The sequence below is a fragment of the Salvia hispanica genome, chromosome 5, assembly GCF_023119035.1.
Source record: "Salvia hispanica cultivar TCC Black 2014 chromosome 5, UniMelb_Shisp_WGS_1.0, whole genome shotgun sequence".
In the NCBI taxonomy this organism is placed as follows: domain Eukaryota; kingdom Viridiplantae; phylum Streptophyta; class Magnoliopsida; order Lamiales; family Lamiaceae; genus Salvia; species Salvia hispanica.
Window position 1 is genome coordinate 24,214,072 of NC_062969.1, and position 15,635 is coordinate 24,229,706.

General features: G+C 36.5%; 3 protein-coding genes across 10 annotated transcripts; all 3 read left to right on the forward strand.

Annotated features, from left to right (window-relative positions):
• The first annotated feature begins 364 nt into the window (after positions 1-364).
• On the forward strand, positions 365-2,612 carry LOC125186115 (WUSCHEL-related homeobox 3-like). Of its 3 annotated transcripts, none has more exons than XM_048082435.1 (3): positions 365-604; positions 1,516-1,754; positions 2,543-2,612. In XM_048082435.1, the coding sequence occupies exons 1-2, from the start codon at positions 371-373 to the stop codon at positions 1,705-1,707; spliced, it is 426 nt and encodes a 141-aa protein (XP_047938392.1). In that variant the 5' UTR covers positions 365-370; the 3' UTR covers positions 1,708-1,754; positions 2,543-2,612. The 3 variants fall into 3 exon arrangements, with proteins under 3 accessions (XP_047938392.1, XP_047938393.1, XP_047938391.1); XM_048082436.1 differs by lacking the exon at positions 2,543-2,612 and adding an exon at positions 2,315-2,486; XM_048082434.1 differs by lacking the exon at positions 2,543-2,612 and having other exon boundaries at positions 1,516-1,963.
• Positions 2,613-5,167: 2,555 nt separating this feature from the next.
• LOC125189687 (agamous-like MADS-box protein AGL61) lies at positions 5,168-5,755 on the forward strand. The gene is made up of 2 exons (XM_048086940.1): positions 5,168-5,655; positions 5,740-5,755. Exons 1-2 carry the CDS (start codon positions 5,168-5,170, stop codon positions 5,753-5,755), a joined length of 504 nt encoding a protein of 167 aa, XP_047942897.1.
• Positions 5,756-8,416: 2,661 nt separating this feature from the next.
• Positions 8,417-13,673, forward strand: LOC125187183. 6 transcript variants are annotated; one of them, XR_007170578.1, is made up of 4 exons: positions 8,417-8,646; positions 8,974-13,164; positions 13,330-13,384; positions 13,465-13,673. XR_007170578.1 is itself a non-coding variant. In XM_048083720.1 (4 exons), the coding sequence occupies exons 2-3, from the start codon at positions 9,041-9,043 to the stop codon at positions 13,124-13,126; spliced, it is 4,020 nt and encodes a 1,339-aa protein (XP_047939677.1). In that variant the 5' UTR covers positions 8,418-8,646; positions 8,974-9,040; the 3' UTR covers positions 13,127-13,164; positions 13,478-13,673. The 6 variants fall into 6 exon arrangements, 4 of the variants coding, with proteins under 4 accessions (XP_047939674.1, XP_047939676.1, XP_047939677.1 ...); XM_048083720.1 differs by lacking the exon at positions 13,330-13,384 and having other exon boundaries at positions 8,418-8,646; positions 8,974-10,976; positions 11,043-13,164; positions 13,478-13,673; XR_007170577.1 differs by having other exon boundaries at positions 8,974-13,384.
• Positions 13,674-15,635: the final 1,962 nt, after the last annotated feature.

Consider the following 15,635-nt stretch of genomic DNA (forward strand, 5'->3'; position numbering starts at 1 on the left):
ACTAAAATTATTCAGCATAACAAATGAAGGAAGTGTGAATACAAATCTGGATCTTACATATCACAAAATAGTAAAACTGAAAAAATTGAGGTGTCCCTGATAATTGGATTGATAATGAGAACATGATTTGCGGAAGACGTCAGCGTGAGTAAATTGTTTGGTAGAGCTTTATTATCTCTCCATAAATAGGGTTTGTCTTTGCATGGGTGTGTGAACTGAAAGGTGAATAGACATCAGCATGACAGAGTGTTTGGTACGAATTAATCTCTCTCATCACTCACTCACTATATACCTAGCTGTCTAGTAGGAGTATTTATATATACAGGATATAGAGGATTCATTTCATGCATATACTGAAGGAGAAGTGAAAATGAGCAACAGAAGATGGTGCCCAACTCCGGAGCAAGTGATGGTGCTTGAGGAGCTGTACAGAAGAGGCCTCCGCACCCCCACCGCCCACCAGATTCAGAAGATCACCGCTCATCTCTCTCTCTACGGCAACATCCAGGGCAAAAGCGTCTTTTACTGGTTCCAGAACCACAAGGCCCGCGACCGCCAGAAACTCCGCAACAAACTCCTCTTCTACCAAACCCTCCATTTCCAGGTAGAACAACACAACATATAAGCTTAACAAGTTAAGTTAGCATGCACCAACTTAGAACATCTTAATCAACAAACAGATCTGTAAGGTTAACATTCTCCACCGTCTTTTCAATCCGTCGAGGAAAGGTTTGCTTTACTTTTACCTAAGGAATGTACTTAAAGCATGTTTGGTAGCAGGAATGGAGCTAGGATTTCACTTAAGGAGGGCCAAAAATATTATGTAGAAAAATTTTATGCATTTGAGAGGGGCATTTAGTGTAGTTTGTTAATATAATTGAAATTTATATATAACATACAATAGTGTTGAAGGCATGAGGGGGGTCATTTGACCCTGCTCCATACATACCGGCTCCGCCCCTGTTTAGTAGTATAGATAACTCATCTAGGGATGAAATTCTATTAACAAACGGATCTCTAGGATTAACGTTCTCCATCGTCTTTTCAATTCGTCAAGGAGAAAAGTTTTGTTTTACTTTTACCTTAGGAAAGCTTAAATTTATTGTACTCCACTAAGATGTAGTGTTATTCCCTATTTCTGAATTAGTTGGAAATATTCGCATCTAATTTCATATTTTCATTTTGTGTGGTCACACCCAAATTTTAGGGTTATCATCTGCAGAAATAGAAATTTAATGTCTTCAATTTGGCGTCTGAGTAGAATAAATAGGGAACTTATTGGCACATCAGCTCATTTAAATGCGGTTGGAATCAATTAGATTGATGAATGATGATCTTGGACCACTTGTAGAATTACGCACGAAAATGAAATCGAATTGATAGTGAGTTCTTTCCTTATTTGATAATGTCTTCACTCTCTCACTGTGTAGTGTGTCGATTTTTGGCAATGAACCATAAGTTGTGTTAGCTGAAAACAAATATGAGCATTAATGATGTGTGTTATAATACGTGTAGGGTAACAGTGGGATGATGATGCGGCAGACAATACCAGATCCCCCAAAAGATTGGGTAATGATGCGATCATCGTACGGCCATGATTCCGTGATGGTTATGGACAATCTGGGCCCCACTCCCACACTAAACCAGCCCCTCCAAACCCTACAACTCTTCCCACTCACTTCACCTGCTGCTGCAAATCATCCATGAAAATCAAACTGCAATTGCTAATTAGCTTTATGAATATCTAAGAGTTGGTAAGACACATGCAAATCTCTCTCTATAGTAGATTTGAGTGCTTGTGTTGTTTTTCTGTTATGTGTCTGTGGACTTCCCAAATATGCTGAAATGTCCAACAGTTGCATTGAGGAGTACTCCTCTTTACTGCTGGCCACTATAGTCTCATCTTCTGTTTAGTACTTTTCCCAATTCAGAATCTATCAGAATTTGCTGAATCTCTCTCTTACATAGGCTTAAATGGAGTATCAATTTTTATCCCAACCTTTACCTATTTTTTTCAATTCTATAGTACTCCTACCAAATTTTACATTTCAATTTAATTGTGCTACATATGTCATATTCAAACTCAATTAATCCATTATACTTCCGATGAAATAATTGAATATATAATTGGACCACTCAAATCATGGGCTTCAACAACCCTCAGCCAAATTTCAGTTTAAACCATCTCTACATTATTTTTGAAGGATACAGGGTATAAAGCTTATAGGTAGTGGTAGTAGTAGTAGTATATTATTGAAAAAGTATGAAATAGTGAATATATTTGTGTCTCTTTTCTAATTCGAAAGCAGTGCAGATGCAGAGTTTTTTTTTCTAAGAGATCTATGAGAGACAAGTCGAGGAAGATGCATGCATGCATCACATATCATTAATTTAAAACGCATCGTAGATTCGTAACGAAATAGTACTCCTCCACATATTGTTGGGGGAACAATTTTCAAGGAAGCAGTGGTCTACTTGAATGGCTAGTGATTGAGTGGATTGTGGGATTTATTAATAAATTGTTTTTATTTTGTTTTGACAGTTTTGGATTGGACGAGACATGTACATTGTCTTGAAAAGTCTATCTTACATGTATGATGTTAGGGGATGGATCAATCACTCACTCAATCTTTGACTTTCTAGTAAGGACAAAACTCCAAACAGCCAAATATAGATATCATATTTATCGCGACACATTAATTAAGTTTGTTTGTGAATCAATTCTAATACCAACTATAATGACAACCTTTTGAAATGTAATAAAAACAAATTAATCAAATCCATGGTCTACAAATGACCAACCCCAACCATATTTATAACTAGTATTTTAATGTTTATTTGAGTACCAATTATTTTTAGTCTATAGGGTTATCAATCGGCTAACGTGTAGTAATATTGAAAGTTATTTCAATCAACTTTATTTTTTTTAATACTCCACTTCAGTTTATCGCTAAGATTAATTAAAGTATGCAAATATTCAGTCGTGCATAATGATTTTGTCGATCTTCTTATTTAGTGACAATTAATCATGTTCCAAACATGAATTATTATTTCAATCTATACTGTCCATATATATTTACACATGCACATATACGTCATACGTGTGCATTAATTAATATATAGTGTAAAATATTTATGTCTTTGAAATATGATCTTTAAAGTATGTACTATTACATTAATGTGTTCTTTTTAATGTTTTAAAAATTGGAAAGGACCAGCTGGTTTGCTAATTGGCATTTGGTCTAGTCTGATTCGCATATAAAACTCGCTTATTAGTCTAGCCACTGCAAACTAAAAAAATATCGATTTGATCCACAGTTGGCCGATTCAACTAGTATATGGAGCATTTTGCTCTAAAAAAAAAAAAAAAAAAAAACTTTAGCTTCTTGGTATGATGGAATGGAATGGAGATGAAAATAGAATGAGGGTGGGAATGGAGTGGGGATTCCATTCCATTCTTGTGCTTGGTTAATGTAAGGAATACAAATAGAATGGAATTGAGTAGTGTGTGTAAATTATGTGTAGTGTGTGTGGTGTGAGCAATGTATGCAATGTGTGGAGTGTGCATAGTGTGTGTAGTGTGTGTGCGAGCGCAATGTGTATAGTGTGGATTTTTATTAATAACTAAAAATTCTAAAGTTTTAGTTTTATTATAAATTATAAAATTATAAAATTGAGGATATTAAATTTTAATATAAATTAATACTAAATAAATAGAAAAGAGAAAAATGGAATGTAATGGTCATTTATTAGCTAAATGGAAAGAATGGCTATTCCCGTATGGAATGGACGGAAGAAAAATACCTAGCAAATGAATGGAATATCTATTTTTCTATCGACATAATTAATTTCTCAATTCCTATTTGAAGGCAGCAATATCTCATGTGGTTTTTGAGAATTATTATGCAAAATTACCATCATCAAAAATCGAATAATTAGATTGTAATATTGCCATCACTAAATTGTTACTTAGTACACCGTATGATATATATTTAATTATATATATATATTTGTTAAAGTATTCTAGTCCGATCAATCGTCAAATTGATTGAACTTTCACTGACTCTATCCAATTGTGATCCGTTACTTGTCTTGGAGGAATTGAATACAGGTGATAGAATTCAATAAGCCTGTCTGCGATTACAACTAACTAGTTTGATTTTAGTAGTGTATTAAATATCATAGTTCTAAATTTTTGAATGATTATCTCGTGGCTAATGTTATATGGTGTACCTTCAACCACGATGTCATTCCGGAGGCCATATAAATTTTTAAACCATGCATTAACAGATAATCTAGCTATTAATGATAATATGACTGTCTTTAATCATAAATAATAAATGCACATCATATATACAAAATCACTAAAAGCAATGAACAAAACAGTTATATCTTCGTTTCAAAAAAAAAAAATCACATTTAGATCAAAGCAATTAACTCGATTATCTTTGGGCTGTAGTCGAGCCCAACCCAAAATCATTGGGCTTTGGAATGTTGAGTTGGGACAAAGTAATCTTGTTTTATCTGCAGGCTGAAATAGCCCGCAAATAACAATTTTCTAGTAATGGTAGCAATTAGCAAAATCATGAACCTTAGCCAAAATCTCATATTTTCATTAAAAATTTTAGTTGATCATAAATATCATGAGCTAAGATCCTTTCCCAAATTTTCCACGTCGTCGATAATGCACTTTTTATTAGTACTAAAATAATATTTTGATGCAACTAAAAATTAATTCTGATCATATTATTGTGTCTTGTTTGATCCATCAAATGCAATTCCCTTCCGCCTGCAGATCTCGTCAACATTACTTTTAAAAATAAATTATAGGAGTACTCATTAATTCAACGGTAATTCAATCACAATAAATTGTGCCAATAATAGAAAATAATTGCGAAAGTGCATATATGAATATATGAAAATTAATCGCAGATCTTCTCTAGTTAATTAACTACCAATTCTTCTTCAAACAGTTAATCTAGACTCAAACATAAAAATCTGCATTGAACTAGGCACATTAAATCTCATTCGCGATTTAACTTTTTTCCCCAAAATAAGCACACTTTTGCATGAAACAATTCATCACACTTTCACTATAAGTACAAACTAAAATCAAACAAACATCGCAAAAGAAACCTTAATATTTTCTACAAAAACAGAAAAATCGATGGATCAGAAGAAAACAACAAAGGGTCGTCAAAAAATAGCGATAGAGAAAATAGAGAAAGAAAACGATTGCTACGCGACGTTCTCAAAGAGGCGGCAAGGATTGTTCAAGAAAGCGAGCGAGCTCTCCACCTTATGCGAGGCCGACGTCGGCCTCTTCGTCTTTTCTCCCACAGGAAAGCCCTTCTCCTTCTTCCACCCTTCCATGGAGCCTGTTGTGTCTAGGTTCCTATCGGGAGGCGGGGGCAGGGGCGACGACGCGTCTCGGCTGGCTGAGGCCTTCTCGAGAAGTAGGGTTCGCCATCTCAACCAAATGATTGAGAAGATTGGGGAGAGGCTGGACGATGAGGAGGCGAGAGAGAAGGAGTTGGATGAAGCGGCGACGACGAGGGAGAGATGGTGGGAGATGGGTGTTGAGGATCTTGACAAGGAACAGGTTGAGCAGTTGATTGCTTTCATGAAGAATTTGCAGTCGGAGTTGCACAAAATGTTACATTATTAAATATTCTTAAATTGTTTGCTACTGTTTGTCGATTTATGTTGTGATTATTTTCGGTTTTTTTATTATTACAGGTGTCTTAGTTACTAAGGAGTATTATCATATTATTTATTATTTCAGATAGTCCCTTTCAAAACCTTTTCACTCCCCCATATCTATTATGTAAAAACTACAAAAAAATCATATTCCACATTAAACGTAGAAACTTTTGGAACCTAAGTGTCATATTCTTATATACTCCCTCCATCCCAGATAATTCGTCCCAGTTCATTTTTCACACTCATTTTGCAAAAATAATAATAAATAGGTAAAGTTGAGAGAAAGTAAAATAAGAGAAACAATAATGTAGATAAGACTATTCTCTACATTATTCTCTCTTTTACTTTACTTTCTCTCCACTTTAACTATTTATTATTATTTTTGCAAAATGAGTGTAAAAAAGGAACTGGGACGAATTATCTGGGACGGAGGGAGTAATACATATGCATTAAAAATTAAATGTAACATTTCTAATGGCAATTATGTTAATTTGTCCAAAACGCAGAAAGCTTTGAAATTTAGGTGTCATATACTTAAATAATAGTACTATGGATATAAAAAAAAAAAAATTGCTCCCTCCATCCCACTTTAGGAGTCCCATTTAAGTTCGGTACGGGTTTTAAGAAATGTAAAGGAAAGTGAGTGTAAAGAGATAGTGGAATAAGAGTCCTACTTTTATGAGTATTAGTTTTATAATATAATAATATGAGTGGCCTATTACCATTTATTGAATATTCCAACTGAGACTCCTAAAGTGAGACACCAAAAAATAGTCAGGACTCCTAAAATGGGACGAAGGAAGTAAAATGTAACGGTTCTAATGGCACTTCTATTAATTTCTTCAAAACATGTCTTTTATATATGTATAAATACACATTAAAAATATTAAATTCTTGTATTTAAAAAGGTACTCGCTCTATCCCAAAGTAATTGAAGCTTCTTTTAGGCATGACATTTAAAAAATTGGCATGTTAAAGGTTAAAGTGAATAAAATAAAGTAAGAAAGAGGAAAAGAAAGTAAAAAAAGAGAGAAGATGAAGTTTTTGCTAAAAAGAAAAATAACTAATTACTTTAAAACACCCTAAAAAAGAATATAACTCAAATATCTTGGAATTGGGGGAATAGTCTTGTATAAGTTCGAGAGATGCCTCTAATATGAGTAAAAGGCAAGGGATGTATATTGTGTAATATGGTGGATTTATAAAGGCCCAAGGGATGATATGGTGGATTTAAACAAATTAATGAAATGGACATGAAAAGGCCCAAGGGAAGTATATTGAAATTCTCAAATTCCCCACTATTTCACTTCCATTACAAATCATATCAAATGTTTAAGAGTAAACAACCTCGATATCCCACTCATCAATAAATGAAGAGAAAACAATCACAATAAAGTGGTACGTGGAAATGGCTCTTATTTTAGAGGATATAGAAGAGGTTTTAAATTTTTATTCAATTTTTCAAAACTGAATTACATCAAGTATAAATAGAAGCATCTACATATATATGAAAAATAGTTGAATATAAGTATTGGAGAATATGATAGTATGTAGTAACATTGTTAGAAAAATAAATTTATTAAAAATAAATTAGACTAATTTTTTTTAGAAAGTCCAATAAAATCTATATTGTGGATGAAGGGAATATTTGTCATGTTGTTACAATTGTGATTAATTTTTGTTTGCATTAGAGCATCTCCAATGCAAATAGGCCAGTCATAGGCCAACCACTCTTTCTCCCTGCCACGTCAGCATCACTAAAAATCCACCTGCCACATCAGATTTAGGCCAGCCGCAATAAAAATAATTCAAAAAATACTACATTTACGGAATTAAATTTACGACACATATACGGGAAAAATTCGTTAATTTTATTTAAATAAAAAAAAGTACATTAACTCAAAATAAAAAAAATTACATAATAAAAAAAAATTCGGGCTTCCACACACGAGCCACCGCCCCACTCTACTCCTCACTAATTTATTAAAAAAATACATTAAAAAATATTAGTATGCCTTGAATCCGTTATAGTCAGCGAGTCAGGGGGTCAAGGGGGCGACGCCCCCTTGCCATGGGGGTCCGGGGGCGCGGAGAGGCCCCCGACCCGACGCTATGACATGTTTCTGTTTTAGGTCTTAATTTTGTATTGGGTCTAGCCTGTCGTCTGTGTGCCTATTTAAAAATTATATAATTAAAAAAAATTCATAAAAAAATACATTAAAAATGCAATAAATAAAAAAAATGCATAAAAAATACATTTAAAAAAATACATCAAAAATTTAAAAAAAAAATAAAAAATAGCGCTGGCCGATTGCTGGCCGATCTGCACGTCACAATGGCGGCCAGCGCCACGCCACCGGCTAGCCCACGCCGAAAATTTAGCCGATTTCCCGCTCGCCTACTCCAATGGTTCGGCTAGCGACGCGAATCGGCTAGCCGGCATTAGAGATGCTCTTAGACTGACCTATCTTTCAAATCTTAATTACAGATTCCTTATCCTCTCAGGCTCTCCTTGCTGTAGTTGGCAAAAGGATTGTAAAACGAAATGTAGGAATACAACAAAGTAAGGGGGTAATAATTTTGTAGTGTAGTAAAATATGTAATTTAAAGCAATGCGATGTGATTAATGAATCGGGTCGGACCCGGTGTGGCACGTGACATCAGTGATCCAACGGCTCACACACCACGTCTTCTTCTTCCTTCTTCTTTCACCCAAGTCCAAGTGTAATCGTACGCGCACCCTCTCTCACACACTACACGCACTGCGCCCTTCCCCATCTCTCTCTCTCACACACACGCACAATATAACCGCCTGCCTTACTTTTTCTCGTATACCTATTGCTAGGGTTTCCTCGCGATTGAGGATATTCGCGATCGGCCCTTCTGCCGCTCTCGTCTCCGTTTCCGTTTCCGTTTCCGTTTCCGTCTCATCCACCAATTCAGGTGCGTTTTTGCTTTTCAATCTCGTTCTTCAGATTTGTGATTTGTTTTGTTCTGTTGAATTTTTTTTTCTAATTCTGGCCGTACTCCCTTATACGGGAATTGTTGTTTTTCTAGATGTTTAATAGGGTGGGAAAGGATGGAGTGCTGAGTGAGGCTCTATGTCGTGTCTAATTGTGCCTAATTAAGTGTCTAATTGTGTCTATTAAGTGTTTAAGCTGGTGTGGTTGTAGTTTCTGCTGTTGCTCCACACCCCAACCCCTCGGCCAACGTCACTGGTTGAGGGTTTTTCGTTTCTCGGACTGATTGGTTGTTATTTTATTAATCTAGGGTTTTGAATTGAAGTGGAGCTTTATCTTGAATCTGGGTTATTTGTTCGAGGTAATGTTACTGTTGAATGGCGATTGAAAAGAATAGCTTTAAGGTAGCACGTTTTGACCTGGAGTTTCAATCCCCTCACAGTAGGGATACACATACACCTATGTCTAGCGATGACGATGCAGATTTTCAGCGGAATCCTGGTGCTCCTGCTGTTGAATCTGATGATGATGATGATGATGAATTTGATGATTGTGATTCCGGAGCAGGTTCAGATGACTTTGATTTGTTGGAATTGGGTGAATCTGGCGAGGAGTTTTGCCAGGTTGGCGATCAAACATGTAGCATTCCTTATGAACTGTATGATCTCCCAGGGTTGAAAGATGTGCTCTCCATGGAGGTTTGGAATGAGACTTTAACCGAAGAAGAAAGATTTGGTCTTTCCAAGTATCTGCCTGATATGGACCAAGAAAACTTTATGTGTACGCTCAAAGAACTATTTTCTGGTGATAATTTGCATTTTGGGAGCCCCATTGATAAGTTGTTTGAGATGTTGAAGGGAGGATTATGCGAGCCAAGGGTGGCACTCTACAAAAAGGGTTTGAATTTTTTTCAGAGAAAACAGCACTATCATACCTTGCAGATGCATCATAACGGTTTAGTAAACAATATTTGTCAGATTAGAGATGCATGGATGAATTGCAGGGGGTACAGTATTGAGGAGAAGCTTCGTGTATTGAACATTATGAGGAGTCAGAAGAGTTTGATGAATGAAAACATGGAAGAGTTTCAAAGCGATTCATCTGATAGGGAAGAGTCTGCTGATGGTTTGTGGGACAAAAGGCTGAAGGATTCAAAACTTGTTCAGAAGACAGGTCGTCATTCAGCACACAGCATGGGTCCAGCATCAGATATTTCTTCTCAAACCCGGAAAACCAAAAGCAACATGGAATCAGCCAAGTTTGAAAAACGATTTCCTAGAGGAACTCTGAAGCTGGGTGGATCTAAAACCACTTCAGGGAGAGAGTTGGCAGAACCTTTTTCTTCAACTCACCCTGGACGCTATGGTTTGGGACTTCCTGACTCTCATTATAATATAGATTCAGGACGTGACCCTTCTGCTGCAGTTGGGAAGAATGATCAGGTTCTAGAGTATGATGATGAGGAAGACACAATGGTTGAAGTGGCAGTCCGTAGAGATCGGAATTTACATCGAGTTGGGGTAAACGATAAGTCTATAGCTTCTAAATGGAAGAAACATGAAGAGGATAAAGATAGTTTTATGCAAAGTCATATGTCAGGGAGGAACAATTTACATGCTCTTGGGAGGAATAGGGCTATCAACAAGTTGTCTGATATCAAGGTCTTAACTGCAAAGCCATCTAATGCAAGAAACATGTATGACAGTGGAAAAAAGGTTAAATACTCAGAAAATCATCAGCTATTTACTGCTGAAAATCAGATGAAACTTGGTAAGGGTCAGAAGTTGCATTCATCTTTAAAAGGAAGTCAAATGGAACTTTTAGATGCAAATGATCCTGCGTGGCTTAAACATGAGGGGATTTTCCCCACCACTGATTTGAACACCAGAAATAAGAAGTGGAAGATGAGTAGGGAAGGCATTGATCTTAATGCGAATGATAAATTTTTGCCCACTGAATATAGAGCCAGGCCTTCGCAGGATAAGTTCCAGGGAAGTTCCCAGAATGGAAAAAGAGACGGTGTTGGAAACAGAGTTGGGTTGTTTTCCAAAGCTGAAGACACAGAATCAGATTCATCAGAACCTATGGATGAGGATGATGATGATGATGATGATGATGACAATCCGTTGATGAGGAGCAAGTGGGCTTACCCTGGTGGTGTGCCAGAGCTGAGACTTGGCTCAGATGCAAAGAAGTCCCAATTTTCAGAGAGAGATGAGAAAGAAAGGTATCCAATGGGTGATGGATCATCACATTCTCGAATGATGCAGGATTATAGCCACACCCTAGATATGATGAGATCAGAACAGAAGGGTAAGATGCATGATGTTGCCCACTTTAATATGTTGCCCAAAGATTTGAATAAATACTATTATCCAGGAGGGATTGGCACTGAAGAACAGCATCAGATCCACCCATTGGGAAGAAATGGCCATGTAGAAGGGACCCATGGTGATAATTTCCAAGCGCCATTGAAATCCTCTCTCGTACTGGGTAGAAGGCGGAAAGGTGAAGTTCCTCATGATTTCAGCCATCTTCAATCAAACTATATGCAAGGCCATCAGTTTGAAAATGATTTATTCTGGACTCGACCACCAGGAGCATCTAATGGGCTACCTTTCAAATTGGGGAAGAAAGGCCACTTGGTTGACTTGTCTGCTAGTCATCATCCTGAAAGATCAGATATAGCATTGCTAGGCTGCAATGCTCTCTCAAAAAAGCGGAAAGTAAAGGACGACCTGACCTACTTGGAATTGCAAGAAAATAATCACTTCCTTCATGCTGATGCTGAGCCGCAGTTAGATGATGTCAGTTCTTCAAGGAAACGGGGTAAACACAAATTAGAGGAGGCATCTGATAGTCTAGAGAATGGAGGTCCTCAGCCTCCTGGTATGGAAATGGAAGTAGAAGATATTGAGGCAGAAACTAAGCGGCCCAAAAAGTCATTTCCCTTGATCACACCTACGGTTCACAATGGCTTCTCATTCTCTATAATTCATCTTCTTTCAGCCGTTCGTATGGCTATGGTTACACTGTTTCCTGAAGATTCTTCAGAAACTGGAAAACACCCTGATAAGACTGATGCTGAACAGGGGGTCAAGGAAGAGCAAAGCAGCAAGCAAGAAGATGCTATTGCTAATTCAAATCCAAGCATGGGCGTTGACGCTTCTATGCCATTATCCCTGGCAAATGTTCCTTTCCTCACTGTTCAGGAAATTGTCAATCGTGTTAAATCAAATCCTGGTGATCCCTGTATTCTTGAGACACAGGAGCCACTTCAGGATTTAATTAGAGGCGTCCTGAAAATTTTCTCATCCAGGACTGCTCCTCTAGGAGCAAAAGGGTGGAAACCACTTGTTGTGTATCAAAAGTCCACAAAAAGTTGGTCATGGATTGGCCCTGTATCTCATAACTCGTCTGATTCTGAGGCAGTTGAAGAGGTGACATCTCCAGATGCATGGGGCCTCCCTCACAAAATGCTTGTCAAAGTAGTTGACTCATTTGCTAATTGGCTAAAAAATAGTCAGGAGACACTTCAACAAATTGGCAGTCTCCCTGACCCTCCTTTGACACTGATGCAAATGAATTTGGATGAGAAAGAAAGGTTCAAGGACCTTAGAGCTCAGAAGAGTCTGAATACCATTGGCCCTAGCTCTGAAGAAGTAAAAGCTTATTTTCAGAAGGAAGAAGTCCTTAGGTATCTAATACCAGACAGGGCTTTCTCGTACACAGCTGTTGATGGAAAAAAATCAATTGTTGCACCTTTGAGGAGGTGTGGTGGCAAACCAACGTCAAAGGCCCGGGATCATTTTATGTTAAAGCGTGACAGACCACCACATGTCACAATCCTTTGTCTGGTGAGAGATGCTGCAGCTAGATTGCCTGGAAGTATTGGGACGCGAGCAGATGTATGCACATTAATTAGAGACTCGCAATATATTGTGGAAGATGTGTCTGATGCACAGGTCAATCAGGTAGTTAGTGGAGCGCTGGATCGACTGCATTATGAGCGCGATCCTTGTGTCCAGTTTGACGGAGAGAGAAAATTGTGGGTTTACTTGCATAGAGACAGAGAAGAAGAAGATTTTGAGGATGATGGGACTTCATCCACTAAGAAATGGAGAAGACAGAAGAAAGAAGCTACTGAACCTTCTGAACCTGGAGATGCCAGTGTTGCTTACTCTGGACCTGCGGGGCAACCAGGGTTTGATTCGGTATCTGATCTTAATGCTGACACATTATGCTTGGATGATGAGAAGAGATCTGATCCGGAATATCAAAATGGTAATGATCAGGTGGAGGACAATGCTGAAATTAGCCATGGTTCTGATCCTGGTCCAGCACCAGGGATGTGGAATGGCCTTGGTCAGAAATCTACTGAAGAAACTAAGTTAATCTGCCAAGAGAATTCGACTAATGAAGAATTTGATGAGGAAGCATTTGGTGGGGAGCCACCAGCATAATTGTTGAACATAAAACCTTCATCGTTAGCAGAAAAAAGGTATTACAATGCAGCTTACAGTGCTGATGCAGTGTCTAGTTTGTTCTTGATTACTATTGCTCTCTCAGATTTAGAGAAAATGACTTTTTGAGCATGTCAGCATCCTGTGTAAAATAATGATCATGACAGGCTTAAAAATGGTTCTGTTGTAATATCTTTTTATAGGGAACATGAATACTTTTTTCACTTCAATGATAAGATCTGCTGGGGCCTTATTCCAGTTAAGATGGCATCTGAATATGTGCTTATGTATTTCGTACATGCTGGTATAAAGATATTTGAAATATCTGATCTTTCTAGCTTGGCTTCCCAGCCAATTGTTGCATTACAGAGGTCCCCCTACGCTGGTTGCAGAATTTCTTCTTTGTTGGAGACGATGAAAGAGTGGTGGTGCTACTGCTAGCGGATGTCATGATTCATGAATGTCATTTTGGTATATTGATTTCAAGTCCGTGTACATATATCCATAATTACCCTCTTACTTGGCCGTATAAAAATTTTTATTTTAAGAGTTGTCCATTTTTAACAGGGGGTGTTTTACTATGATAAAGATGAATAGATAGATTATAGGCAATCTATCATTGGTGTTGATGGATTGATTAATTTTTGAGTTTTTATCAACCTTATTTTTCAAACACTCGGTTACATATTACATCTATCCATCTATTATGAACGTAACCTTTGATGTAAGAACACATTGTTCCCTTCATACATGCATTGAATTCCACTAAGCAAAATGGTGTTGTTACATATGGCTTCTACCACAATTTTATCAATTGGACTTGGTATTCACTGGCATTGTTGGCATGAGCCTAGATATGATAGTTTTTTCGCCTTTAAATAAAAGAATTTGGAAATGCGAACCTCATGTTGCTTATGTAGTCGAAGATCACGTAGTACACTAACAGTCCCTCTGAAAAGCTAATTAGTTTTTCCGGCTCGACCAATGGTTAATGCGGTCTGCCATTGGTTCGATTTTTAAAATCTTGTATATACTCACATGCATGGATAAAATATTTCATATTTCTCTTATTTCTTTGCACATTTAAATTAATTTTTAGTTTATAAGTTAACTTATGAATATTAATTTCTGAATCAATTATTGGCTTATTGCGTTTCTGGAATCCAAAATAAAATTTGGAGTACTGTATAATGGAGCATGGACGGAATAATGCGGAAAAAGGCTCACATAAAGGCCCATAAGTTATCTCCAAATAAAATCTAGTAATTAGTTTTTTCTGAAAATATTTATTCAAAGTAAAGGGTAAAATAGAACACCATTGTACTATATATTATAAGAGGTGGACATAAAATTATTGCTTTTTTTGTACTGAAAAATTATTCGGCTTCAATTTATTTTTGTGATGATTGATCAAGGTTATAAATACTTGCTATAGACAACTTTGTAAATAATGGTTCCTCATCTGAATTTTTATTAACTAGGGCTAGGCTCTAATTAATCATGAATAATTCTTATAATTTGCTTCTATATATATGGAAAGTATCTCGACAGTACAGATGTATGAATAAAATCACACATTAGACAGTGATGTATTGACTTAGGTAAAATCATGAAAATGATATGCAACATAGTATAGCACCTAAGAATAAGATCGGATCCTTACAACTTGAGTTCAAACATATCATTTTTGCACCCAAAAAAAATCACAATTATATAAAAAGTGCAAGAAAGCGTTGACCTCTTGCCTTAGATTGGACAGTTGTTGACATTTAACATTTAAAGCCTATTATTTAGGAACAATATGGCTTCTTTTTCAATTTGTAGGCGAAAAATGAAAAATAGAATGAAGATGACTTTGTGGTGTTTCTTCTTGATCATCATTCTATTTAGATTCTAGAACATGGCAAACTGATTGATGTCTGAAATCCCACTGTGGCAAGTCAAGATTTGATAGGTGTTGTGTGTGAAATTGTCTCTCTTCTAACTCACAAATTACAGCCAAAATGCATTGGGGCACTAGCAAGCAACAAGCTGAAAATGACTTTTTCCTTTATCGAGAATAATATGTGCATTTGGACTTCATAACTATCGAAATTAGTGGAATAATAGTATTTTATTTCATTAAATAAGACTTATTTGAAGTTAATTTTGTAGAGATTTGGAGGAAGGCTCAAAGTCAAAGAGGCTAGGCAGATCAGATAGACATAATCGATAGTGGTTGCTTTTCTCTTTCGGCAAATTTTATTAACTGTTACCTATTTCTTGTTTGGACCCATGAGTGTCATACTATTATGGGCCACTTATTTAGTTGTAAATTTTCTTCGTCTGTTAGAAAACAAACAGTATATTACGGAATTGTTATGGGCCACTTATTTAGATATTGCTTTCTTCTTATATAACAAATATTTCATTCATCCATAAGTGATTTGACATGAAATTTTATAAATAAACATAAAGAAAAGTAGATAGAAAAAATGAATAGAATATAGATAATTCTTTATTATACACT